General features: G+C 26.4%; 6 protein-coding genes across 9 annotated transcripts in view; 3 read left to right on the top strand and 3 right to left on the bottom strand.

The window, feature by feature from the left end:
* Positions 1 to 17,578, bottom strand: part of LOC103576487 (uncharacterized) — a 131,132-nt gene extending 113,554 nt beyond the window's left edge. Inside the window, exons 1-2 of the mRNA XM_014443240.2 lie at positions 17,067 to 17,578; positions 16,319 to 16,574 (exon numbers count right to left, since the gene is read on the bottom strand). The gene's annotated coding sequence lies outside the window, so the exon portion shown is untranslated. The remainder of the gene's footprint in view (positions 1 to 16,318; positions 16,575 to 17,066) is intronic.
* Positions 373 to 13,820, top strand: LOC103569010 (bumetanide-sensitive sodium-(potassium)-chloride cotransporter). Of its 3 annotated transcripts, none has more exons than XM_008546076.2 (16): positions 373 to 453; positions 5,148 to 5,288; positions 5,356 to 5,416; positions 6,005 to 6,260; positions 7,294 to 7,547; positions 7,623 to 8,066; positions 8,397 to 8,628; positions 8,802 to 8,923; positions 9,366 to 9,565; positions 10,205 to 10,352; positions 10,598 to 10,839; positions 11,352 to 11,672; positions 11,749 to 11,852; positions 12,005 to 12,119; positions 12,222 to 12,482; positions 12,569 to 13,820. In XM_008546076.2, exons 2-16 carry the CDS (start codon positions 5,158 to 5,160, stop codon positions 12,702 to 12,704), a joined length of 3,027 nt encoding a protein of 1,008 aa, XP_008544298.1. In that variant the 5' UTR covers positions 373 to 453; positions 5,148 to 5,157; the 3' UTR covers positions 12,705 to 13,820. The 3 variants fall into 3 exon arrangements, with proteins under 3 accessions (XP_008544298.1, XP_008544297.1, XP_053595161.1); XM_008546075.2 differs by lacking the exon at positions 373 to 453 and adding an exon at positions 1,949 to 2,075; XM_053739186.1 differs by lacking the exon at positions 373 to 453 and adding an exon at positions 2,702 to 3,083.
* On the bottom strand, positions 13,893 to 15,853 carry LOC103569008 (ATP-dependent (S)-NAD(P)H-hydrate dehydratase). 2 transcript variants are annotated; one of them, XM_008546074.2, is made up of 3 exons: positions 15,504 to 15,853; positions 14,467 to 15,441; positions 13,893 to 14,370 (listed from the first exon to the last, which is right to left on the bottom strand). In XM_008546074.2, exons 2-3 carry the CDS (start codon positions 15,405 to 15,407, stop codon positions 14,322 to 14,324), a joined length of 990 nt encoding a protein of 329 aa, XP_008544296.1. In that variant the 5' UTR covers positions 15,408 to 15,441; positions 15,504 to 15,853; the 3' UTR covers positions 13,893 to 14,321. The 2 variants fall into 2 exon arrangements, with proteins under 2 accessions (XP_008544296.1, XP_008544294.1); XM_008546072.2 differs by having other exon boundaries at positions 14,467 to 15,853.
* A 3,084-nt stretch (positions 17,579 to 20,662) lies between the features above and the next one.
* On the bottom strand, positions 20,663 to 23,374 carry LOC103569006 (coatomer subunit epsilon). Its single transcript, XM_008546070.3, has 3 exons — positions 23,224 to 23,374; positions 22,532 to 23,020; positions 20,663 to 21,475 (listed from the first exon to the last, which is right to left on the bottom strand). Exons 1-3 carry the CDS (start codon positions 23,335 to 23,337, stop codon positions 21,167 to 21,169), a joined length of 912 nt encoding a protein of 303 aa, XP_008544292.1. The 5' UTR covers positions 23,338 to 23,374; the 3' UTR covers positions 20,663 to 21,166.
* Positions 23,375 to 23,828: 454 nt separating this feature from the next.
* LOC103569007 (succinate dehydrogenase assembly factor 3, mitochondrial) lies at positions 23,829 to 24,568 on the top strand. Its single transcript, XM_008546071.2, has 2 exons — positions 23,829 to 24,176; positions 24,292 to 24,568. The coding sequence occupies exons 1-2, from the start codon at positions 24,000 to 24,002 to the stop codon at positions 24,463 to 24,465; spliced, it is 351 nt and encodes a 116-aa protein (XP_008544293.1). The 5' UTR covers positions 23,829 to 23,999; the 3' UTR covers positions 24,466 to 24,568.
* A 92-nt stretch (positions 24,569 to 24,660) lies between these two features.
* LOC103569004 (acyl-coenzyme A diphosphatase NUDT19) lies at positions 24,661 to 26,986 on the top strand. The gene is made up of 5 exons (XM_008546068.3): positions 24,661 to 24,840; positions 25,537 to 25,903; positions 26,060 to 26,298; positions 26,367 to 26,525; positions 26,636 to 26,986. Exons 1-5 carry the CDS (start codon positions 24,763 to 24,765, stop codon positions 26,837 to 26,839), a joined length of 1,047 nt encoding a protein of 348 aa, XP_008544290.1. The 5' UTR covers positions 24,661 to 24,762; the 3' UTR covers positions 26,840 to 26,986.
* Positions 26,987 to 27,459: the final 473 nt, after the last annotated feature.

Raw genomic sequence — 27,459 nt, 5'->3', positions numbered from 1 at the left:
AAATAAATATGATTAATCATTGGTAGATTAGTATCAATGATGGAGTGATGATTGTGAGTAATAATTTAACTGAGACAATTAATTAGTCTTCGAATGTAGTGTATATACAAAGGAGAAATAAAAAAGTAGCAGAGAGTGAGTGAGAGATAATGAGATGATGAGTTAAGTATAAGAAATAGAAGATGTCTCTCAGAATTGTTGTTAAGAAACTTACGCCATTGTTTATGTGTACAAGTTCACCAAGGGGTTAACTAACTTAAGAGTGGTACTGGCAATTTATCGGCAAGGGGGTCGGCAATTTGTTAAATGCTTGATAGTCACTTGGTATAAATGTCGGATTTGGTGATGGATACATTTTAGTTAATAAAGTGATACTAACGCATCAACATTCGCGTTATTTATTTTATTTTATTTTTTATTGTTATTGATTTTTACGCTTGTGGATACCCAGGGGTAAATATTTATCTTCTGTTATTATTTTTATTTTTTTATTGAACAAAAATATTTAACTAAATTTATTTCATCTCAAGACGGACAATTCATTTTTTATCAATCGAGCTCAAGATCATTAATTATTTAATAAATAATTTATGTCACTGGCGAAAAAAAATTCATTTTTTATTAATAAGAATTGAAAAATTATTTTAATATTAATTTTATGTTTCAAATTTTATACAAATTTACTGCTACTAATATATATATATTTTTTATTTCTACTCATAAATTTTGTGAAAAATATTAGAGTATTCGATTATTTGTAATATTAAATTTTGTAAGCAAAAGTTCAAAATAATGACAGTGAATATTTTTGGAAAATTAATCATTTTTTACCATTAAAGTAAAATTTCAAAATATCAGTTATTATGAACAAAAGATTCTTAAATTTTTATTTTTCATATATTTGCTTGTAAAATTAATTTATTTAAAAAAGTCACTTTCGAAACACCATAAAAAATTTTTTTTTTCAATTATCAAAATCACGAGTTGCCTTAAGTAATTTTCAGCCGAGCCCTGTTATGAATCTATTTATATCTAAGTTACTCAGACAATATTTTTAGTGCAAAAAAAGTGTAAATATTTCTACAATAAAATCGGACTAGTAAATTCAACAATCAATTTTTTTTTTTAATTTTACTGCAAGAAATTTATTAGATTTTTTATCCTGAATGAAAAATATATTTATTCATTAGTAAAATAATTGACTTTGATATAGTACATATTAATGTCAAATATATTATCTATCAAAAGACATATACTTAACAATCGAAATTCATTTCAATTAACTAGTGACGACACTATGGCATTTATATTAATTAAATGAATTGGACGTTCCCATACTAATAAAAGAAAAATAATTATGGCAATAAAAATATTCATTCTATCTGTGTGCAGAAAAAAAAGAATTATTGGCGCTAAAAAATTTTACTTGCCCTGAGAAATTATTTTCACTATGAATTGAAATCGAAAATTTTCTTTTGTAAAGAAATTTTCAGATAAAAAATTATTTTTAGCAACAGTAGACACCAACGCATAATAATAATTGAAACAATAATCAATAGAAGATAATTACTTTTTAGATAAGAAAAATATTAGCGCGAGTTAAATAATTATGTAAGTATATACTGTGTATGTACTACTTTTTTTTATCAAGGATGTTGATAAAAAAAAATACACCTATAGCCAAGGTCTGTTTCTGTTAGACGGTTTAAAATTTTTATTGTTAAAATAAATATATAAAAAAATAGTAAATTGAGAAGTAGAGTAGTATCAATGTACCGACGATGCATTACCTTGTGGCCAGCTGGATACGATAAAGAATTTCCTCATCGCGAGCTAAATGACATCTTTGTACGTGTGCGATGTGTATCTTTTAAGTTACCTCAACAGTATATATATATCGAGAGTTTGTTGAAAAAGGTGATAGTCGAGCTTGAAACGCGATACACGAATGTGATTTAACGTTTCCGCAGTAAATTTATTGTTATTATTTTTTATTTGTTGTTGTTTTTGATTATTTGTGTTAGTTTTTCATAATTTAAAATGAATAAAAAACGAAAAACTTCATTACTGCGCAGGTATGATTTATATTTTACCAAAGTAATTATTTATTTTACTTAAAAGTTTTTTAATTTTCTTGCGAGAAATAATTTCAAAGTAAAAGTATTTAAATATGGAATCAAGTAGGCTTTGAATTGTTTGAGGAAGTAAATCCTGACAAAAATTTTTTATTTGAGGATTAATTTATGATAAATATTTATGATAAAAATAGACAGGTAACAAAAAATTTGGATGATTAAAATGAGGATAAATGTCAATGAAATTTGAAAAAAAATTTTGAATTAATTGGAATAAAAAATATAAATAAAAATAGTGAGTGAAGTCATGGGAATTTTGAATATTTAAATGAGATATTTAAATTCCCGATGACAAATAATTGCCGGTTAAAATAGATTAATAACGAGGAACTAATAAAATTATTTTTGGAAATTCATATTTAAATGAATAGATATATAAATAATAAAGGCACGTGTATTTATGTTGGATAGTAATAATATAATTTAGCAATATAATTTCCAATAAATGAGTGGCGTCTTCTTATTATAGTTTACTTCCCTTTCTTGACCTGGAGAAAGGGAAATTCAACGACGCATGCTTCTTTAACATTATTCGTGGGTGAATCAGAAACAGAGCACAAACACGGGAGGTTTAATGATCACAGACTCCACTCGTGGCATCAGGATCACTTTTCAAGATCCTCGCCATATAGACACATAACTTCTCGCCGGTCATTGATCTTCATAATTCAATCCTGTTAGCACTTTCTTCGTAGTGTCTTAGTGCTTTAATTCTTTAAAACAAAATTAAATTTACTTTCTGTTCTTTAAATAAATCTCTTCAAAATTTACTTAAACCGCTTTTTTACCGATTTGTGATCGATATTAAATCGATAGTGAACCACCAGATGACTTGGCTATTTTATAATAATTTATATATTTGTGATAAATAATTAGTGTTCGTTAATTTAAATAATTTTGCTCACAATTAATTAAGGGATATAAAATTTAGTTAATTTCGCCAAAAACGTGAGTTATTAATTCAAAATATATTTATTTCTCGAAATTTTTTTTTACTACCCAACAATTGTTTGTTATTTTTATTAATTAAAAAGTTTTTTTTTTCCTTTTTTTTATATAAACTTATTTATTTTTAACTAAAATAATTTTTTTAATAAGAAACTTTTTGAAAAAAAAAATTAACTTTGTTAATAAAAAATAGCTTAACGACTTTTGTTTTATTACTAAAATCCATTAGACGTTTCTTGACCTTGTATATTATATTTTCTCCGTCTTTCTTCTTCTTCTTCTTCTTCTTCTTCTTTTCCAACGTCTTGACTTAATACTTGTTCTTCAACATCATACCAGAGGGATGAATAATAATATAGTATGAATGAAAGCTTTTACTCATTCACATACACACATATTTGTGGTTGAATTTATTTTAGGACCGATGCCAAAATTTTCGTGGGATGAAGTAACGTCAAAATTGAACTGTGTTATTTTGGCAACTTACTTTATACTACCTAGTAAACATATATATGTATATGCTCCGGCAACTACTGAACATATATATTAAGACAGTATGCGTAGCGTATAGTCATATATATACATACATTAATAATGAAGTTGTATTAAGACAAAACAGTATGAGACTTTGATGTGTTCTTACTTACTACTTCCTGACCAAGTAATTTTTTGTCATCGATCGATCACTATCTTACACAAAAGCATAAAAGAGAATACGCCCCTTAAGACATAAATATAAATGTATATACTTAGATACTTAAACTTTTTTTACTTAATTTTTGTCTCCTATTTATATATTTTTTTTATTATGTTTATATCTGGAGAAATTCTTTCTTTTTATACAGTTTGAACTTCATACATTTAAAAGAAGAAAACTTTATGGGTTTACATTACTCTTGCATTGAACTTTTTATTTTTTAATCAGTTGTTAAGAAGAAAAGAAAATCGCGAAATAAAAAATATTTATTTAGTAAATTAATCAGACAAGTCATAAATGGAATTTTATTTAAAATGAATAAAATTATTATCGATAAAATGTTTATTTTGGCAATAAGCAATTTTGTAATAGCGATTGATAAACTTCCTGAACGCTCTGTATCTAAATTTTTGATAACTTCAATTAACGCGATAAATATAAGGACTTAAAAGTTATCAATAAATTTATAAAATTTATATTAATTCTTTAGTTATTGATAATTTATAAATAAAAATAAATAATAAATCATTTTTATTGGATTTAATAATGTAAACACTATTAATCATATTATCAGATATTATCTGTATTGCATGCTGCGTTAGTTTTAAGAAAATAAACATAAGAGTCTCCCGAGCTTTGCTTTTATGTTCGAACAAAACCAGACAATTCTACTTTTTTTAAATTTTCACAAACCTGAAGTTATGTTTTATTTTCCGTTCTACATATGACTTTTTATTTATTTCCTCCGTTTACTGCCATAAATATTTTAATGTCAGTACTAATAATTTTTTAAACCAATTAATTTAAAAATTTATTGTACAAAAAAAAATATTGAATATTAGTACTCGCGGATGAATCATGAAATTTTCAAATTTCACTTGAAAGTTTCATTTTATAATAAAAAATTATATTGGCAATAAAAAATATGTTTACTTGTCTCGACATTTATTTTTATGTCATTTTTTTATACTTCAGGGATTCAAATATTAAAAAATTTATTTTTACGTACACTGTAAAAAATTGGGAGTAAATTCTAAATGATTACAAATTTTATTTAAATCCGCATTCACTCCAATTTAGAATTTTTATATTAAAATAAATTCCCCAGGGGTAAATTTCACCTGCATTCACTCCGAAAATTTTTTACAGTGTAGTAAATTAATAATTTGAATTAAAAAAAAAAAAGTCAAAAATATTAGTGCAGTCCGATGACAAAAAATATTTAATTTGAATTTCAAAAATTTAATATTTTAAACTTCAAAAATAAAATATCCGTCTTATAAACTTTTGGATTATAAAAACCGGGTAGACATAAAAAAGTGCGTAAAAGAAAATATATAACAGAATAAAATAAAAACAATTTATAGGATCACTGGGATGGAGGGCTTTCAAAATCAAAATGGATCAGACGAAGCAAATACTCAAAATCATATCAACGGTAAAAAGTCATCCATGACATTAAGCGTAACGGGATTGTGGGATGTAGTCCCTCGTATGGAATACTATAGGTACAATATAAAAATTAATGAAAGTACCGACTAGAAAATTAATGACAAAAATAATTTTTTAAAACAGAATGAGTAAACGCGCAAAGCGGCCATCGCTAAGTGATTTGCACGATGGAAATCCCGTAAAAGTGAGTACGCAACAAACAATTTATCCTTGTCAGTAATTTTATTTACTATAATATATATTACATATATCATATAAACATACATCAATGGTTCGAAGACGTTAATTAAACGCGTCGGTCACTTTTCTCATGCATACCTGCTATTAAAATGATAATAAAAAAAAATTTCCACCGGTAAAAACTCGATGTGTCTGGATATCGTTGGATTTAACCGGTAATTTTCTTAAATACATATTTAAACAATCTCATTCATGTATGCAACACCTCATACTCTATTATATTTACGTATATACACAATCTACAGATGTATACAAGTACTAAGTGTAAACATTTATTTTTATAAACTTTGTTTACTCAGACAATTAACGGTCTCTATCTTATAACTCATATATAAACCTTTTAATCTTTTAATCTGCTGAACAGAACGTCATTGATATTATTTTAAAAATAAATATTAATTGAAGTAAAAATGAATAATTACGTCGAAAAATATTTTTCTACTATTTCCAAGGATTTATTTCAGCAAGATAACGTATATATGTCACAGAGGGTAGAAGACTATAAATAAATATATATATTTTTGGTGCGTAGGATCCAAACATAGAGGCGGCTATCGTAAATCCAGGACAAGCAAGTTACGAAGGAATAAAATTAGGATGGATACAAGGGGTATTGATTCCTTGTCTTCTCAATATATGGGGTGTAATGCTATTTCTTCGGCTATCCTGGATCGTTGCACAAGCTGGTATATCATGGTCACTATTAATTATCGGTATATCAGCACTTGTCTGCGTTATAACAACACTTAGTCTCAGTGCAATTAGTACTAATGGCGAAGTAAAGGGAGGTGTGTTGATACAACTATCTTCATTTTATTTTATATTACTTTTTCTCTTCTCTTTATTTTATACTTTATTTTTACATCAAGGCGCGTTCGGTTTATATTACCACACGATTTCCACTTCATCGTTTCTACACTTTTTTTTTTTCATTATTCCCTCCTTCTTTTCAATGTTTATTTTACGGCTTTACTCAGTTTGTAGTAGTATATATATTACTGTTTGATGATTTTATCATTTTTAAAGTTTTCCAATCCATCAGTAAAAGATCAATTATTTTTAATTAATTTAATTTAAAATTTAATCCATTGATATTTAAGGGAGTGTCGGACAAAATTATAAACCCAAAAGCTTTTATAAAAAAAAAATTGAAAACAAACGTGACTGTTAGTCAGTAATTTTTTTTTAATGAAAAAAAAAAAAACTTAATTTTTTAAAAGTTACTCCTAAAGTTTTCTTTTCTTTATCAATGAGTGAAAGTATAAAATTTTGCGCATTCAAATTCACAAAAATTGCAACCCTATCTACCCAGCCTGTCTCGGTATTTTATGAGAGTATTTAATCTATGAAATTATTTACTAATAAATAGGACCGGGATTTTTGCCTTAATTTAAAAATAACAATTAATTATAAATGGTATCAAATTTTTAATATTACGGCAAATATTGGTCGCATAAAAAAATTTTTTAAATAAAAGTTGTTCAAAATTTAATTTTACAAAAAAAATATCTCTTATGATTTTTTTTTAGGACCGATAAAACAGCCGTAATTTCAAAATAAAGATATTCATAATTAACAAAAATTTGAATCATTCATTATGAATCTTAATTTTGGAATTACGGTGAAAATATTGGTCGTATAAGAAAATTATAAGAGATGTTTTTTTTATAAAATTAAATTTCCTCCAACTTTTGTTTGAAAATTTTTTTTATACGACCAATATTTTCGCCGTAATATCAATCATTTGAACCATTCATTTCAAAATTAATCAAAAATTTTATCCCTATAAATAAATAAATATTTAAAATATTATTTTTACAGGAGGAATTTATTTTATTATTTCAAGATCATTAGGACCAGAATTTGGTGCCTCTATTGGTTTAGTATTTGCATTTGCGAATGCAGTTGCCGCGTCAATGAATACTATTGGTTTTTGCGAATCACTAAATGATTTATTAAAAAGCCACGGTTTGAAAATAATAGACAATGGCGTTATGGACATTAGAATCGTTGGTGTTATTGCTCTTTTAGTAATGATACTTATCTGTGCTATCGGTATGGAATGGGAGTCTAAAGTAAGTAAAAAAAAAAAACCCCCGAAGTCATCTCCAACTTGAACTGTTTATAAATAAATTATTCAAATTTTTCAGGCTCAAAATTTCTTAATCGCCATAATAGTGATTGCAATGTTCGACTTTATGATCGGAACAATAATTGGCCCTCGCGATCAATTATCACAAGCGCAAGGATTTATCGGTTTTTCAACAGAAGTATTTACAAAAAATTGGAATTCAGATTACCGTTACTTTGAAAATACGACGCACAATTTTTTTTCAATATTTGCAATATTTTTCCCCTCGGTAACGGGCATACAAGCTGGCGCCAATATTTCCGGAGATTTAAAAGACCCAGCTAAAAGTATACCAATAGGTACTTTATTGTCGCTGTTAATTTCCATGATAAGCTACGTTGCGTTTGTTTTATTTGCCGGCGGTGCGGCTCTACGTGATGCCGGTGGTCTAGATCTAAACAATACTATTATTAATTGTACACCTGGTGTTGACTGCCAATATGGTCTCCATAATAGCTTTTCCGTAAGTTAATTATTCGCGTATCACTAGTTTAATTTTTTTAAAAATTTTATCAATATTCAAATTAAATGTCCCTGGAAATCGGAACGTTTTTTGCTGAACGAAAATAAAAATTTAAAAATCTACTGGATCTAGATTTCTAAAATCTTTCGCATCGATGCTAGTATGTCAGTTAAAAATTACAGGCCATCCCCTATCTCCAAAACTACCCCTCAAGTCACCCTTAAACAGCTAAATTACATAAATTTTTTTCGTTGCGCAATACGTTCCGATCTTCAGGTACATAACTGAATCCTAAGTGAGAGTAAAAATTTATTATTAAATATATATTAGGTAATGCAATTGATGTCAGTATGGGGGCCATTTATCTATGCCGGTTGTTTCGCAGCAACATTATCAACAGCATTGACAAATTTATTATCAGTTCCACGTTTAATTCAAGCACTTGGTCGTGATAGAATATATCCAGGATTAATATTTTTTAGCAAAGGATATGGTAAATCTGGGGAACCTTATCGCGGCTATGTATTAACATTTATCGTCGCAGCAGTATTTCTTCTTATCGGTAAGATTATAATTATATAATTTATTACAATAATATTTTAATGACATTTAATTATATAATCAATGAAATTTTGATTTAGATTCTAAGCGACAGATAAATAAGATTCTAATTTTAAAAAACTGCTTGTAGATAATACAGATACGTATGAGTATAATGGTATTATTTTATTTCAGCAAATCTTAATTTAGTTGCTCCTCTTATCTCAAACTTCTACTTAGCCTCTTATGCTCTTATAAACTTCTGTACCTTTCATGCGGGTTTGATTAGACCTCTTGGTTGGAGACCAACGTTCAAGGTAATCTCATTAATTATTATTAAATCATTTACTGCTATCAATCCTCTTTATAAATTTACATCATTAAATATATTGTACACTGAAAAAATTTGCGGAGTGAACGCGGATTAAATACGGAATTAATTTGGGGTGAATATGGAGCGGATTTTTTTTTTTCGATTTCATTGGAGTGAGATTTACTCCGAAGGGGAGTTTATTTTAACATCAACTCTGAATCAAAGTGGATGCGGATTTAAAAAAAAAAAAAAACATCACGCCAAAATAAATCCGCTGAAAAAAAAAATCAATTCACTCCATATGCGAAATGATTTTTTTAAAACTCCGGAACCCCAAGTGAATTCGGGTCGAAATAAAATCTGTGTTCACTTCGAATTCACTTCTGACTTTTTACAGTGCCCTTACTATCAATTTTATCTTCTTATTGTTATTTTTTTTTTTACAGTATTACAATACGTGGCTGTCACTATTAGGTTTTATTCTCTGTGTTGCATTTATGTTTTTAATTGATTGGGTAACATCAATTATTACACTTGTTGTTATATTTGGACTGTACTTAATAGTTGTTTATAGTAAACCGGATGTTAATTGGGGGAGTAGTACTCAGGCACAAATTTATAAAACAGCATTGTCTGTCGTTTATAGGTAACTATTTTTTTTTTTTTTTTATTGATAAGAGTTAATTTGCTATAAGATTTTTAGTAATAGTTTAAAAAAATATAATAAATTTAAAATCAATCTAGATAACTTTGGCCTTTCGAACAATATTGTCTGTCCCTGTAAATTGTATTTAGACATAATTTAAATATTTTTTTTTAACATAAAACCAACAGATGGTCAGCAGAAAGCTGTATACTTTGAAAAAGAGTTCGAAATTACTCTGAGACCAAAGTTACTCAGCTTGATTTTTGTAAATAAATAATTCGAGTTGAGCTTTTTTGGACTATGATTTTTTTTGAAAATTTTAATTATAATTATTGGTTTTTAGAACTTCTGAAAATGATTCCATTTATCATTAGACAAAAAAATAGTAAATTTTTTTTTTAATCCATTACTTAAATAATTTTTTATGTGAAGAATATAATTTCCTATTTATTCAAATTCTAAGCCGTTAAAAAAATAATTATTGTCTTGAATAGTCTTAAATTATTTAAATGTAAATTATTTTTATGCTGCTGGTAAAAAAATTGTGAATTGCTAGTAGAATTTAAATATTAAAATATTTATCGATTATTTATTCGTTCCAAGGAGTATAAATTAATTTATTTTAATATGTTTATTCAGATTAAATGTCACCGACGAACATGTTAAAAATTACGCGCCACAAATTTTGTGTTTATCGGGATTTCCGGAAAAACGTCCTGATTTATTGCATTTGGCGAATCTTATAACAAAACATAATTCACTTCTTATTGCCGGAGAAGTTTGCACGGTAATATTTATTCAATACCAATAATAAAAAAATGTATCAATGATAATGAAACCTTTCAAGTCTAGTTTAATAAATACAAGAAACAATTTTCCAAGTGTTTCACTTTAAAACTTGAAATAAAAAAAATTTTATGACTTTTAAATATCAATTATTGTTCTTGAAAGGTTTGATATGATTGTAGATAAGAAATAATATTTTTTAAAAATATCTATTTAATTTATTTTTTATGATTCAAAAAAAAATAGACACCACTATCTTATCGTGCAAGAGTTGCAAGAATACGCGGTGGATACGAATGGCTCAATCGTCATCGCGTAAAAGGTTTTTATCAAGTTATCGGTAATTTAAGCTTCGAAAAAGGAGCATCGGCTTTAATGCAAGCCGCTGGTGTTGGTAAATTGATGCCTAATGTTGTTTTAATGGGTTTTAAAATCGACTGGGCTACTTGTAATCACAAAGATCTTGAGGAATACTTCAATGTACTTCAGTAAGTAAAAAAAAAAAAATAATAATAATAATAATACACTCGACTATCCGTCATAAGCCTGGTTTAGGGGACGCAGAGGAAATTTTTCTTGAAATTTCAGTCTTCCCATAATCGTGGATTTAGTTTTGTTCTCGACTACCCGTTATAAGCCTGTTTTATTTTATATAATTTTAAACGTCATATTTACATTTTGTTACATACGCGACTATCTCGATTTTCCTGATGCTTATAGGGCTAAAATAAATAATCTTTTTACACTATTAATAATTATAATGAAAAAAATTATAATGATAACGGTATTGATAGTTTATAATTTAGACAATTTTAACGAAGACTTATAACGGGTTCTCTAGTACGAAACTCTTTAGAGTGGTTAAGTGGGGGAGACTGTATGGACTCAGTAACTCCCGATTGAGCGGAAAAGGCTTATGGGCAGGCCTATGACGGATAGTTGACTGTAATAATTATAATAAAAAAAATTGATTAACTAAAATTTCAAATTTTTTTATCAGTAATGCATTCGATCAAAAATTAGCTGTCGCAATGTTACGTCTACCAAATGGAATAAATACATCAAACATGATAAATCACGTTGAAGAAGAACATTTGGTACAGAGTAGTTACGATCTAGCCGGTAATACTCTGATGCACGCTGATAGCGATTTATCAATGAGCAGTCGTATTACACGTGTACAAAGTGTACCTGTTATTGGTTCACACTATTTACCTAGCAGTGAGTCAAGTGTATCAGGTGTACGTGAATCGCCGACAAGTTTAAGCGCCAAAGATCAGTTGAGAAATAAAAAAAAATACATCGCTGATAAACTATTATAGTAAATACTTTAATTACTTAATCATAATTCCTGATAATACTTTGATAATTTATAAAATTAATTATTTTTATTGCAGTGAAAAAAGAAATGGAATTTTACTAGAACCAGAAAGTTTAACTATTTTTGAAAAAAAATATAAAAATGGAGTTATTGATGTTTGGTGGCTATATGATGATGGAGGTAATTTTATTATTTGATAAATTTATTTATTTTAATTATTTAAAATAATAATTAAATAAATTTTTCAAAAAATTTTTTTTTATGGCCTCCGGCCATCTTACGGCAATAAATATTTTCTTATTTATTTTTACACGATTTAAAATTTTTTTCAGGATTAACAATACTGCTACCGTATATTATAAGCACAAGGTCAAATTGGGAGCATTGCGAAATGCGAATATTTGCATTGGCTAATCATAAACAAGAAAGTTCAACTGAAGAAAAAGAGTAAGCGTACAAAAATAAAATTTTTTAAATGTTAAGATAATAAAAATAGTTTTTATAAGAAGATTTCTTAATAAAATAAATATTTATTTTTTTTTTTTTTAGGATGGCAGAAATAATGGCTAAATTCCGTATCAGATATACTAGTTTAAAAATAGTCGATGATATAAGTGTGCCACCGAAACAAGAAACCCAAGATTTCTTTGATAGACTTATTAGTGATTTTCGCAAACACGACGATACTGATATTACAGACTGTGTAATTACAGACATGGAATTACAAACACTAAAAGACAAAACTAATCGGCAACTACGTCTCAGAGAGTTACTGTTGGAAAATTCTAGCAAATCAACTTTTGTTGTCATGTAAATATCAATGCTACTTTAAAAAAAAAAATCTCTACAGGAAATTTAAGTATATCAATATTGACATTGAAATGTAACTTTTTTAGGTCTCTGCCAATGCCAAGGAAAGGAGCTGTCTCGGCACCTTTATATATGGCGTGGCTTGAAACTCTAACACGTGATATGCCCCCGACACTATTAATACGAGGCAATCATACGTCTGTATTAACTTTTTACTCTTAAGTAGTTAATTATTTTTCAATACCAAAAAATGGCTTTCAAAAAATGTCAACAATTATTCGTTTTATCAAAACAAACTATGAAGTAGGAATAATTAATTTTTAATTATAAATAATTACTGACTAGGGTGGACCGTTTAGAACGACTATTTTTTCATTCCTTTAAAATATTATTGTCGACATGGAAAAATTTCCGGGAAATTTCGATCTTAATTTTAATTTTGACGTTTGATTTTAAAGTTTTCCCATTTAAAATACATAAGAAAGTATGCAAGACGTTTAATAATTTTTGGATTGTTTTTCAAAACGATAAATTATAAAAAAAAAATATTTTAAAAAATTGCACTTGTAGTTTTTTTAATTTTCTACGTGTGCATATTTTTGGTTTTTTCTTTTCTTGTAAACGATTTGTCGAAAAAAATTTGAAAATTTTTAATTATCTGCTAAATTCGGGGTTGTTAGGAAAGTTATAATTTTTTTTTAAATTCTCTATGCCTCAGCCGTATTTCAAGTTATCGAGTCGGAGCTCGCGGCATTTTGTAGGTAATTTAATACTTTAAAAAAGTCTCCTTAGTAATTTTACTGAGATTCTAAGAGTTTTTTTTTTTATTGGTTCTGAAAATAATTTTTTTAAATAATAATTTGGGGTTTTGGTTGATATTGACTAAATAACAAAATTTACAGGAAAAATGCAGTTATCGATTTTTTAGAAAATTTTATTCTCTACAAAAAAGGTCCTCTAAGTTAATTAGCTCAAATTATTCGTTCAAGTGATATAGGGGTTTTAGTAATTTTGTGAATAAAATATTTCTCAATAATTTTTCCGAATCTTCTCGAATTTCCTCCGTATTTTCATTAATGGGAAAATTATTCACTTAATTAAAATTAAAATTAAAAAACATTTGGTCAAATTTTTTAGTCGCTCAAAACGGATCACCCTAATACTGACACGCTCTTTATTAAAATATGAGCAAAACTAAATAGAGAATTTAATTACTTTAATTATATTATTTTTCATCACTTTATAATTAAATTTAATTAAAATAGAATTACTAATTATTTTTTTTCAAACTCAAAAATTATTTTAAAAAATTTTTTTGCAATTTGATATTTTTTTATTTCTGACTAAATAATTAAATATTAATTTGAAGTATTAATTATTAATTAATGAGTATTAGAAATAAGAATATAACTTAAAATTTTTTAATTTAATAAATATAAATATAAAAGTAATCAATTTAAATATTTATCATAGAAAGTGATGAAAAATATCGAGCATATTAATAATTACGTCCGTCATATAATCACCGCAGTATTTAACACAATTATTTATTATTTATCAAATAATAGTCAGACTTGTAAATAAAAAAAAATGAGCTCATAAATTATTTAAATGAGTCTCTCTACATCAATATACTCATTAATCATATTGATCATTTTATAATTTATAAGACTACACGACCTTAAATAAAAAGAATCAGTATTCCTTATTTTTAAAAATATATAATATAAAATTTATGTATTACATACATATAAAATATTTTATTATTTGTATCATCTAAAATATAAATTTAAAAAAAAAAGTATTAAATACAAAAACTTGATTCTATTTTTTTCAAAATTATAAATCTCCACTTTTCATCCGAATCATTTTTCCATTTGGAGGCAATCTAAAAAAATGAAAGTTTTTTTTTCAACTAAAAATTACCCTATTCCTTCCCAAAAAAATTCAACAAAAAAAAAAAAAAAAGTCATAAATATCTCACTTGTTATTAATTTCAAAAAGTTTACTAAAAACTGTATGAATATTTTCCACCATATCAGTAGTCAACATAGAACGTTGTTTGTCTTTAAAAGCACTCGCATTGCACTCTCGTGTCAATCTTGAAGCCGCATAAGCAGCAGTGATAGCAGGTGAGGAAATAGTGCATTCACTGGGTCCAGCAGTGATTGCCCACCACCAGAAAACAGCCAGCGAACCAGCTAATAAATCACCTTGACCACCACAACGTCTTCCTGAACCCGAGCTAGCACAAGTAATAGCTTCACTACCTTTCTGTCCATCAACAATAACATCCTTAGCGCCTTTGTTAAGAATAACGACATTTTTCCCAATTGAATCCGCCAAATGTTTAAGCTCAGATATTTTAACAACCGGTGCCGGCTGGACAGTTCGATCAAGAAATGCTTTGACTAAACGACTGAACTCCATAGCATTGGGGGTCAATATAACACCTGGGTAATCGCGAATTAAATCTGGCTTCTGGCATAGCAGAAACAGTCCATCGGCATCAATAATCAAAGGTTTTTTTAATTCACGACAGATACTTATCAACTCCGCAATAACTTTGAATATTTTTTCATCACGTCCTAGACCAGGTCCTATTAATATAACATGCAGACGATCTAGCCATGGTTTTATTTGTCTTATTGCGTCAGCATGATCTAGCAGTGGATGAACGATTGGCTCTGGACTGAATGATTTTATAGCAGTGCCAGCATCTTTTGTACAAAATATATGGACCAAGTCAGCACCGGTACGAAAAGCGCTCATTGCTGCGAAGTATGGCGCACCTGTGTACTCCATGCTGCCACCGAAGATCCCTATCCTGCCATCCTGACCTTTGTATTTCGTTGTTGTCAATGACGGGACTATTTTACGTACTGACTTCAACATGCGATCATCCAACGATATTTGCGATGACATTTTTAACTCTATCAATTTATTGCGGAGTGACAACCTGGTGATCAATTTACTTATAGTTAAATTCATTTAAAAAAATCGATTTTATCAAACACTCACGTAAATTATTTTTTTTTTTTTGTTTTTTTTTTTTCTAAAGAAAAATAATTGAGTTGCGGTCCTGGGAATTTCAAACTGGAAATTTTGCTCCCAATAATTTATAAATAAATTTTTTTTATAAAGTAAATAGTATTTATAACCTAGAATTTTGACACAAACAAGTGAATTTAGCACTAAGTTGAGAACTGAGCTGACTTTTATTTTTGTATCAGTTGTTTTTCAGCTTTGGAATGTTTATTTAAATGTAGTAGGCACGATTAATTTGATTATTTGATAATTTACGAGTCATTGTATAAAAATAAAAAATTATTGGAGTTGTTTCTTATTTTTGTTTTTAAAAGACGGTTGATAAGAACGGGCCATATTTTAGCGGTAATACGCAAATTATCATTTGGTCGGTTTGTAAAGAACTGAAACTTGGATTTAAATTTTTTAAATTGAATTTAATTCAATTTAATAATTGCGAGGATTAATTTTTGTTTTTCAGATTTGTAATGGACTGAAATTTGGATTGAAATTTTTAAAATTGGAATTAATTCAATTTAATAATTGCGAAGATTTATTTTTAAAATTCGCGCGGGTTTTTGTAGACCTGTATGAATTTTTGTTTTTCAGATTTTTTAAGAACTGAAACTTGGATTTAAATTTTTTAAATTGGAATTAATTCAATAACTGCGAGAATTAATTCTGAAAATTCGCTCGGGGTTTTCCGGAGCTGTATGAATTTTAGTTTTTCAGTGGGTAGTTTATAAAAATTACCAATGCAAAAGCTTTAGCTTTTGATGAGAAAGCATGCAAACTAAAAACTGACTCACCGGTCGCTGGCTTGATGTGACGATCTGATGCTACTGCAGTCTGGATATGGCGCCATGATAAAGTTGTTTGCTTGAGTAATCCAATAAATGTAACAGGAAGAAACACTTTTATTCACTTATTCACTAAAATAAAATTTTGATCACTGATAAATGTCATCACTATTAATTGTTTTTCCAGCATGTAAGTTTTTAGTCAAAAAAAATAAAATAGATAGATCATTTTTTAGAATAGTTAGTTGTCCAATTTTACTAATGACTTCCAAGAAAAATTTTACGACACATAAGCAGAAATAAAAGACTAAGCAGACGATAGTCTAAATTTCACGAACTTAAATCACTATCAATTCCAAGTAATTATTTTTATTGTTAGTGATTTAAATTTAAATTGATATCATACACAAGTTTAAAGGGACACATATTTTTTTTATAAAAATGAATTAATTTTCCCGCGTTTATTTCTTAGCTTTGTTTGGAGCCAATTATGATCTAAGTTCATACAAAACGCAAATGCATTCTCATTTTTAAATTCAATATTTAAAAAAGTAACTTGAAGCTGCTAATTAGAAGGACAAATATCAAATTATAAAATTTTTTTTTATCTTCAATGGTGTTAATAATGGAAAAATAACTTACATCACTTCAGCATCTACCAATTATTCAAATCAGTTAACAATGAAATATTGAAAGACAAAAAAAAATATCAAGCTCTTTTGAATTGAAGCTAAAATTAAATTTAATCAAAACTGACCTGATTTTGTAAAATTGTCTACCAAATTTTGTCTTAAACGTGTCCGACATTTTTCTACACTTAAAATTTTTCTTGGAATTCAAAATTCATTAAATGAAAAATAGTTTTATCAACACAATTAAATTTATGAGAATGTTCACTATTTTTTTGCTGGTCATAATCAATCACTATCCCAAAAAAACACACACTTGCACTACACAGGCACTTTTAAATCACAACTTTACTTTCAAACAATAACTGAACACATATAAAATTCACTTTAAAATTATAACAATGAACGCTTGACATCAGACACTTTTTTATCACTGCCATCAACTAAAACTTTACTTATACATAAATATTTTAACCGACACAATTTCACTACTTTTATTTTTATTTTTAAAGCGAAACAAATAAAATCACTGATAAAAAAAAAAACTTTGAATATTTTATTTCCTTGACTTCCACGAAAAAAATAAGCTAGACGAACACTACCACCATGAAGTTATAACAAACACAGCACCAGTTACAGCGAACTGAAACTTCCCCCTACTCTAGAACAAGCGAGGATTTGATTGGCTTGGAGTTTAAAATTCAAACGCGACGACCAATCAAAGCGCGCCGTTTGTCGGTTGTTTTAATGGCCGAATTCTTGGAAAAGTATGAAGCTACAAAAAAATTTCGATTCCCGGAAAATAAAATAAAATCAAAATTGTCTCGAAATATTTATCAGCACTGCACTTATTTATTTTTAAATGTTCACTAAAAAACTTTATTTAATTTATTAATAAATTATTTTTTATCTTTATTTAAAAAATTTGAGATTTTTAAAATTACTTTTACTTGACACTCATTTAAAAATTAATAATTTAAAGTTATTATTTTAATTTCACTTTAATCATATTTAAAATTTAATGGCGGCGGAAATTATTTATTTATTAAATTCACGAATTAAAAATATTCACTCATTTAATTAGTAGTCTTAATTAATTACTAGTATAATTTTATCATTTATTTAATTAAAGTAACTCACAGAGCAAACGACTCGTTTGACCGGGACCCGAAGCTGACTTGAACTGTCGCTGCACAAAGAAGACGACTAGCAAACGTTCTCAAAGCTTGGCTCTGTTTCCAAGCGAACGATTTTTTATTACTGGGTTATTTAAATTTTTAAATTTCGGCAAATCAGATTAAAGCTTCTAAATATGTCGCGGTGGGGGGAGGAGTGCTGATGATCGATAACTTCACGAAGTCAGTCGTCACTCGTGATCCTGAAGTTAACAGACAGTTAAGAATTATCGAATTTTGTTTTCGATAAATCGATTTCAAAATAAATCAATAAATTATTAAACGTCTGCTAACTTCAGTATCATAAAAAATTTAAATTCCCAGAAAACAAAATAAAACTTTAATTGTTTTAAAATATTTATCAGCACCGCACTTAATTATTTTTAAATATTCACTAAAAACACTTTTTTAAATTTATTAATAAATTATTTTTTATATTTAATTTAAAAAATAGAAATTTTTAAAATTATTTTTACTTGACACTCATTTAAAAATTAATTACTCGGTAATAATTAAAAATTTACTCACTTAATTAGTAGTCTTAATTAATTGTCAGTCTAATTTTATTATTTATTTAATTAAAGTAACTCACAGAAAGTGTGTATATTATTTTAATACACAGATCAGAGTATCAGAGTATAAATTAAATAATGGACGCGCGAGAAGTAAAACTGAAGTAAACGACTCGTTTAACCGAGACCCGAAGCTGACTTGAACTGTCGCTGCACAAAGAAGACGACTAGCGACCGTTCTCGAAGCTTCGTTCTGTTGCCAAACGAAAGATTTTTAATTGGTGGGTTATTCAAATTTTCAAATTTCGGCAAATCAGATTAAAGCATCAAAATAGGTCGTAGTGGGGAGAGGAGTACTGACGCTAGGCAACTTCACGAAGTCAGTTGTCACTCAGCTTTACTTCACGTCTCAAAGTAATATTAAATTTTATAATATAAAATTATTATCGTTTATTTTTATAATAATTTAACTAATTATATATTTAAATAATTATTAAACTGCCAGAAATAACTTAAGTTGATTGATTGTTGTTATTAAATAATTAATTAATAATAAATAAAATAGTTAGCGGGATAAAATTAAAATGGCCGGTAATTGTTAATTCAAATGTAATTAAAAAGTAATGAGTGATTTTATTTTATTTTTTTTTAGTGTTCTGAGTAATAAATTACCATTTAAAAGTGAAATTTAGTTATGTTTTGTAGTAATGAGTGGTGATTTATGTTCTTCAGTGATAAATAGTAATAGTGATTTGTGTGTTGAGTGTAAAAAATTTTTTTTCTTTTCATTTTTTGGTAAAATTTGATTTTTATTAATTTGTTAGTAGAGTCAGTGCTTTTATTAGCGGTAAAAAAAAAATTATTTTTGTGAACAATAAATTGTGAGCAAAGAAGTTAAGTGTTAATCAAAATGGCTGCCACTGCGCTGACACAAAAGGCGGCAAAACGTAAGCAGCTTGAAGCCAGCAATGGTGAGTCTTTTTGAATTTACTTTAAAACATTTCTAAAGTTAGTAGACATTTAAAAATTTTCAAATTTTTTTATTTTGAAAAAAATTTCTCATGTAAAAATTTAAAAAAACTACAAGTGCAATTTTTCAAAATTATTTTTTTTTTTTATATTTATCATTTTTTAAAAAATCCAGAAACTAAAAATCCTTCAATTTCAGTATCACTTTGAGTGTGACTGTAGCAGACATGAGACAATTTATAAATTTTAAATAAATAAATTAATTAATTAAAATAACAAAATTGAAAAAGAAGGATACTGAATTTTAAATTATCTAATTAGGTATTTTTAAATTGTTATTCTACTCATATTTTATTTATTTATTCAAAAATTCAAAAAGTTGCCAATTGTCAGCCACATTCATACTCATATCTTTTCGAAACTACTCTGTTTCGACACACTGGTATTTTTATAGTATTTGTTACCTAATTCGTATTATTATATGGTATAACAAAAATATATACGAGCTATAAATAGTGTATTGTATGACCCTGAAGTTACCAATTAGCTATTTTCGGATATTTTTTCAACAAGTTAGTTTAATTCAAAAAAAAAAATAACTAAAAATATGTACATGAAGAAAATTTAAAAAACTCTAGGTGCAATTTTCTGAAATATTGTTTTTTTTAATTTATCATTTTTAAGAAAATTAAAAAATGATTAAACTTCGGCTAATTTCAGTATCATTGTATTATGAATCGATTCTACTGCTTTCCTACAGCGCTTATAGAAATAGGTGATTTTAGAAATAAAATCTATATTATCCATAGGAATAGGCGACTTTCTTGTATAAAAAAAATTCAAATAGTACTGATTCCTCCTTACCCTAGATCTTTTAAAAAAAGCGATAGCCACATAAAAAAATAAATAACAAATAAATTAAATTCAAGAACTTTCGTATTGTCTTTATTGGGAGCGAACTTTACATAATACTTTTTTAAAATTCATTCACTAGCACTCGTAAATATTATTAATAATTTAATGAATTTATTAAAAATAAAAAATAAATTTAACACGTGCATATAACTCGATTGATCTTCGACTTAAGTTTATATATTTAATAATAAAATAATATTTAACTTGTTATTTTAATCGAAGTAACAAAATATTAATAAAACAAAGTACATTAATTTATAAATATAATTATTTATTACTGTAACTAAATATTCAAAAAATCTACACTATTTATTCACCAATTAAGTTTCAAATATTTTTATTTTTAATCAGTACTCATTACCTGCATTTTATTTTTTTATCCAAACTACTTTTAAATCATTATCAAATTTCTATCTAAATATATATCAAAAAAAAAAAGAATTGACAAATGTGTTATTAATTACTTATGTATATTTAATTATTATAATTATTTTTTTTCTATTGAAAATTTGATTACAAAATGGCAGCAGTATCGTTATATGTAATTTTTGTCTCATTATTTTAACTCTGACAATTATAAATTATAATTTATCATTAAATGCTCCACGACGGCAATATTAGTAATAATAATATGAAAAAAAATTAATAATATCAAATTTAAGCTGATAGTGAGTACTGATTACAAAGCCTTTGGAATTCAACTTCTTTTTGTAAATATTCTTTCACGAAAGGATGGTCTAGGTTTGAATCTTTAAGTTGACTGAGGTAACGGTTCGCAACTTCTGGTGGTTTTCCCATGTGCTGTGATAGTACGATCATATTTATGAGTGTATCAGGGTTGTTACTGTCTTTGTCAAGTGATTCTTGTAATGCGCTTTCAGCTTCTTCGTACTTAGCTTGTCCAATAAAACATGTCGCTTGTCCATTTAATAACATACTAGTACTGGAATATTTGTCAATCATTTCCTGTAATACAAAAAAATAATTATATTCATTATTTTATTTAATTAAAATATTCTACCGGGAATTCAGTAATGGTCTAGAAGTGGAGATCCATCTACTTTTGGCTGGAAAATTGCTTCTGTTTGATATTTTTTTTAAATATTCTACTCCTCGGAAGATTGACTAATGAAAAAATTTGTTTTTTTTTGAAAATTTTTTCCAATTTTTTATTATCAATCCGCCGCAGAGTAGAACAATTAAAAAAAATTCCAAGTACAAGTATTTTTATGGTCAAAAGTAAGTGGAATCCCACTTCTAGACCATTACCAGAAATTTTGCTATTGATAACAAAAAAACTCAAATTTTTTTACGTGTCACGATTAGAAGAAATAAAATTTTTAAATAAAGATTTTTTAATTTTTAATGAAAAATATCCTGTAAAGATTAAATATATAGGGAGAAATATTTCTTTTCTAAAAAAAGAAATTTCACTGATCAGCAATAAATTACAATTTGACTTTGGTAGTAAATAAATTTTTATAAATCGATAATTTATGAAAAATCTTTAGCCCCATTCAAGACTAAGTCCACACATTTTTGAAACCGTTCCAAGATTTTTTTTCAGTTACGTATACTGACAAAAAAAAATTGACATCTTTTACTACACTTTTAAGGTCAGCAAATAGTATCCAATGTTCATTTTACTTTAAACACGAATTTAAAAAATTCTTCAAGGTCCATCTAGTCACCTATTGAGGAATACCTCAACCAATTAAATTTGTCCTCAAAAAATCATAGAAAAAAAAATTTTCCAAGTTAATTTAAATCTTTAACAATTATTCATTAAATTGATAAAAATATTAATCATTCAATAAAAATATATACGATTAAATATCATTTATCAATTTACTCATATATTTTTTGAAAATCAAATAAAAAAAAAATTATTCAAATTAATCATTAGTATTATAAATTTATTCGCAAGATTTAAATCACGGATTCGAATTTTTTGTGCAATGAATTATGAAAATTAATATGCAATCAAATAGAAAAGTATCATTAAATACTTATATATTTTACCTGGAATATATAATATGCTTCCTGTAATTTATCACCACCACTATTGATATTAATCCAAGCCTGTGCCAACTGTGTCAAGGTGGCATCATCATCCTTATCTTGCATAGCTTTCAACTCCTTCTTAGCCAGATCCAGCCGGTCCATTTTCAAATAAATCTGCAGTGTCAGTGCCATACATTCTAAATTATTAGCATTCTGCAGTACACGTAATGCCGACTCAAGATTTTTTTCATGATAATAAATAGTTGCCGCTACAATCATCAAATTATTATTATCAATAATTGAATAACCAGTAGCCCGATCCAGCTCAGCTAAAATTGTTTCACGTCTGTTCGGCGATGCAAAATAATCAGCTAGTATTTTAAACGGTTTCAATTCTGCTGATGACGATTCGTTTATTTCGTCCAGCACAACACGAAATTTACGTTGCGCTATGTAAGCACGGTATAAAAATACATCTCTCTCCAATGCGATATCTATTGTCGTTGGCTAAAAAATTTTAAATCATCATAGTAAATTATTATCTCTCATCTATTATTTATATATATAAATATATAATTCATCAAAAAAAAACTACAGCATGCGGTACACATGGACCTCTGCAGTAAATTTTTTTTTTTGAATATTTACATTCAGAAAATCAATATCCAGTAAAATTAAAAAAATTTATATAAATAAATGAAATTCTGTACCTTGACTTTTTGTGCTTCGTTGATGCATTGTTGATAATTTCCAATATAAAAATGATTTTTAACGTCAAATAATTCATCAACATCAGCTTGCTGCTGACGTGCCATCTTGACCATTTACTTATGACGTTTCGAAATGTTTCTATTCACAATTCCTCTTGTTTTTTTAAAAAAAATTCTATACTTTCCACGTATTCTCCTCTCTTAGTCAGTCCAGTTTCATATTCCCCGTACTTATATTCATTCATATATATTTACTGATCCAAAAACATTTACTACGATATATACTACACTTTCGAAAAATATACGCGTATATTTACAATAATAAATTGTAGTAAATTTTACCTTTCTCTAAAGTAATTAGTTATGATTTAAAATTTTTAAATAATAAATTTAAATTTGGTAACTGATAAATTTTTGATTACGTAAATTATATATTATATGAAAATGAAACCAAAAATTTATTTTAATAAATTTTTATGTCTATGATAATTTTTTGTTATTTATAATAAATAAATATATAATTTATGGTTCAAAAGTTAGTAGACAAATATTTTTGAATTTTTTTTTCAACAAATCAATTAAAAAAAAAAAAAAAACTAAAAAATGCACATGTAAAAAATTTAAAAAACTACAAGTGGAATTTTTTAAAATAATTTTTTTTTTATAATTTATTGTTTAAAAAAAATAAAAAAATTATTACCCGTCAGCTTAGTTCAGTATCATTAAATTAATTTATTTATTATTAACAATTAATTGTTAATTGTAAAGTAAAAATAATGACTTCATTAGCGCATGTACAACGTGTAAGAAAATTATACAAAACAATATTAAAATTACATCGTGGTTTACCGGAGGAAGTGCAATCACTTGGTAATAATTATGTACGTGATGAATTTAGAAGGCATAAAAATTGTAATGATGCTGAGGCGAATATTTTTATGAATGAATGGACGGTAATTAATCATGTTTACTTACTGTACTTTATTTATTTTAATGAAAAAAACATATTTAATTATCTGGTATTAATTAATTAATTCATTTATTAATTAATTAATTTTATTTTTTAAGGATTACGCTATTTCATTAGCGAAACAATTGGGTTTACGTGGTCCAATTTCTGCAAAACCTATTGGTAAAAATCTAAACAAAGAAGATTTAGATAAATTAAGCGACGAACAAATTTATCAGTTGTATGAATTAATGAATGCTGCTACTGGATCACATGATAAATTAAAAAAATAGTTTAGTTTTATTGTTATTTATTAATTGCTCTGTTATTTTAATTTTTGTTGATTAATTGTATATAATTAAAGTCATTATTAAAGTATTTAAAGAAAAAAGATTTCATTTCTTGTGGAAAATTTTTCTTTTTTCGTTGCTTCGGAAAAATTTTATTTTATTTATATTCTATCAGATTTTTTTGCTAGTTTATATCTAATGCAATCAGTGGTCTTAACCTACAATTTTATATTAGAAGGATTAGGTTTAGTGCAATAGTGAATTTTTATTTTATTTTATTAATTAATTTATTAATTAATAATGAAGAATTGGCGAGATTCCGCGAGTATAATTTTAGCAGCAAACTATAAAAATTCAGCTAAAAAAGTGGAAACAAATGTAAGTTGAAATTTTAATATTCGAATTATTTGATATCAATTTTTTCTTTAAATCTTAAAGAAACCGGGGCAAAATGAGCAATTTGAATTTAACTACATGAAAATTTGTTAATTTATGGTAATATATAGTTTTTATTTAATTACAAAATTTATTAAAATTATTTTTTTTCTGCAATTTCGATTATCTAGATTTTTTGCGCGCGTGTCTTTCGATTATTTAAAATTTTTGAAAGTACTACAGTAGTAAAAATACTTAAAGTAACAATTCGAATAGTAAATTCTCTCATCAATTTTTTGAAACAGTCTAGTACTTTTTTTTCTTTTCAAAAAAATCTATTTTTTTTTAAATTTGTCTCATTTCATTAAAGTTATTTCAATTTCCAAGTTAAATAGCAACAAATATCAATTATAAGCATCCCTAAACATATTTTTTTACTGCAGTTATCGAAGCATTCATTAAAAATTTTAATTTATATATTTTACCCCCATTTTATTTCGAAAATCGACATATAAATAAAAAAAAAATTCTCGATTGTGGTTTGTAATAATTATTATCTTTTAACTCCAGTAAAATGTAAAAAAAAAAAAATTCAATTAAAATTTCACCGTTGCAATATTTTATCAACAATCTCATTTCGCCCTGTCATATATATATTTTATTATTGTTAATAAATATTTGTATAATAATTATTTTTAGTATGACTTCAAATTACTTTGTTTAAAACGTCATAAAGATTCATCATTTATGCCAGGTAATTATGTATTTCCCGGTGGCGTTGTTGAACCAGCTGACGCAGACTTTAAATGGAAAAATTTATACAAAAAATTTGGATTTAATGATAAACATTTTTTATCTCTATTTCCTAATGATAATTACAATAATTTATCATCATCATCATCGCTGTCTAAATCAAGGCCAATCATTTTTAAACCAAAATCAGCGAACGAATTACCGCGGGAGGTATCATTGAGGATAACGGCAATTCGGGAAACATTTGAAGAATGTGGTATTTTAATTGCACAATCTAATCATAAAAATTCATCTCACGCTCACCATTTTACAAGTAATAAATAATAAGAATCAATTTAATTAATAGCCTCAATATAAATGTATAATAAGTAGAAATAATAAAATATATATATTTATATATATATATATATATATATATATATATATATATATATATATATATATATATATATATATATATTTTTTTTAGTTAATGAAAAAGAGCAAGTGGTTAAATGGCAAAAAAAAGTCCACAATAATGCTACTGAATTTTATGAATTGTGTGAATCATTACAATGTTATCCAGATTTATGGTCACTGCATGAATGGAGCAGTTGGTTAACACCAGCGTTTCTTGATGGAAAACGTTTTAATACTATTTTTTTTACTGCATGTTTGAAAAATATACCTGATGCTGAATTTGATCCCAAGGAAATGGAAGATCTGAGAGTAAAAAAATTTATTTCATTTTAAAATTTTAAATTATTAATAATAAATGCGTAAATTTTCATTTGTAGTGGGATACTCCTAGAAACTTGATTGATAAATCGGCGGAATTTAAATTTGCACCACCGCAACAATATGAAATATACAAAATTTCTAAAATTTATCAGTTGGATAATCTGCTGAAGTATGCGATTGAGCAAAATAAAAAGGGCGCATTGTTTAATTTACCTGTGACTATAATTTGAATAATTGTTTATTTAAAAATTAATATTACGAATTAATTACGATTAATAATTAATTTAACTAAAAATTTTTATTGTTAATTTTGTTTTTACTTTAGATACGAGTTAAATTATCAAATGGAATTATTTATTTATTGCCTGGAGATGTCACATATCCAGAAGATATTCATTTAACTGAAGTACGTGATATTGTTAAAAGCAATTTGACTATCCACGAGTTTCATAATCAGTCTGTTGGACAAAAAAATCGCATTGAGTTTCACAAAGGGAAGAATACATTGATAAAAGTAATAGATGATTGACATTAACTCATTCATTATTCGAATACTCAGTGTTTTTAAATTTTTTTTATTGTTTTATAAAATTTATTCTATCGAGTTTAAAATATTTTTATATTTAAAAAATAAATAAAAGAAGATCTGATGGTTGGAATTAGTCTTCAAAATGTTTTTGTCTTTTTTTTTTTACAAAATTTTTTCTCACGACCGCTACTTCGATGGCTAAAAAATAATTTAGTCGTTTTCCCACAACAGTGGACTTTTAAAGCCATTTTGACTTTTAAACTTTTTTTCAAAATTATTTGAGGGCTAATATAATAAAGTGGATACTTGTAGTTTAAGCTTTCCTGTCCCCTACTTTCTCTGTGCGCGTATTTTTCATTAGTTTCCTCTTTTAAATTTTAAAATCTACAAAAATATAAAAAATTTTACCGCTAAATCCTTCAATGACAGGACATTTATTTAAAAAAGTACAAGCTATTCATTTTTATTATTTACTTTAACTAAAAAAAGTTACGGTAATTAAGGTAAATAAAAAGTCAATAAATAAAAAAACAAGTACACTCTTAATTATGTGTCTAGCATTGTAATTTTTATTATTATTGATTACCATGATACACACGAACATTTATCATTTATCATAT

This window comes from Microplitis demolitor, chromosome 5 (genome assembly GCF_026212275.2).
Source record: "Microplitis demolitor isolate Queensland-Clemson2020A chromosome 5, iyMicDemo2.1a, whole genome shotgun sequence".
NCBI lineage: Eukaryota > Metazoa > Arthropoda > Insecta > Hymenoptera > Braconidae > Microplitis > Microplitis demolitor.
Note: the sequence above shows the minus strand (reverse complement) of the source record. Positions and strands in the feature narration are given on the sequence as shown.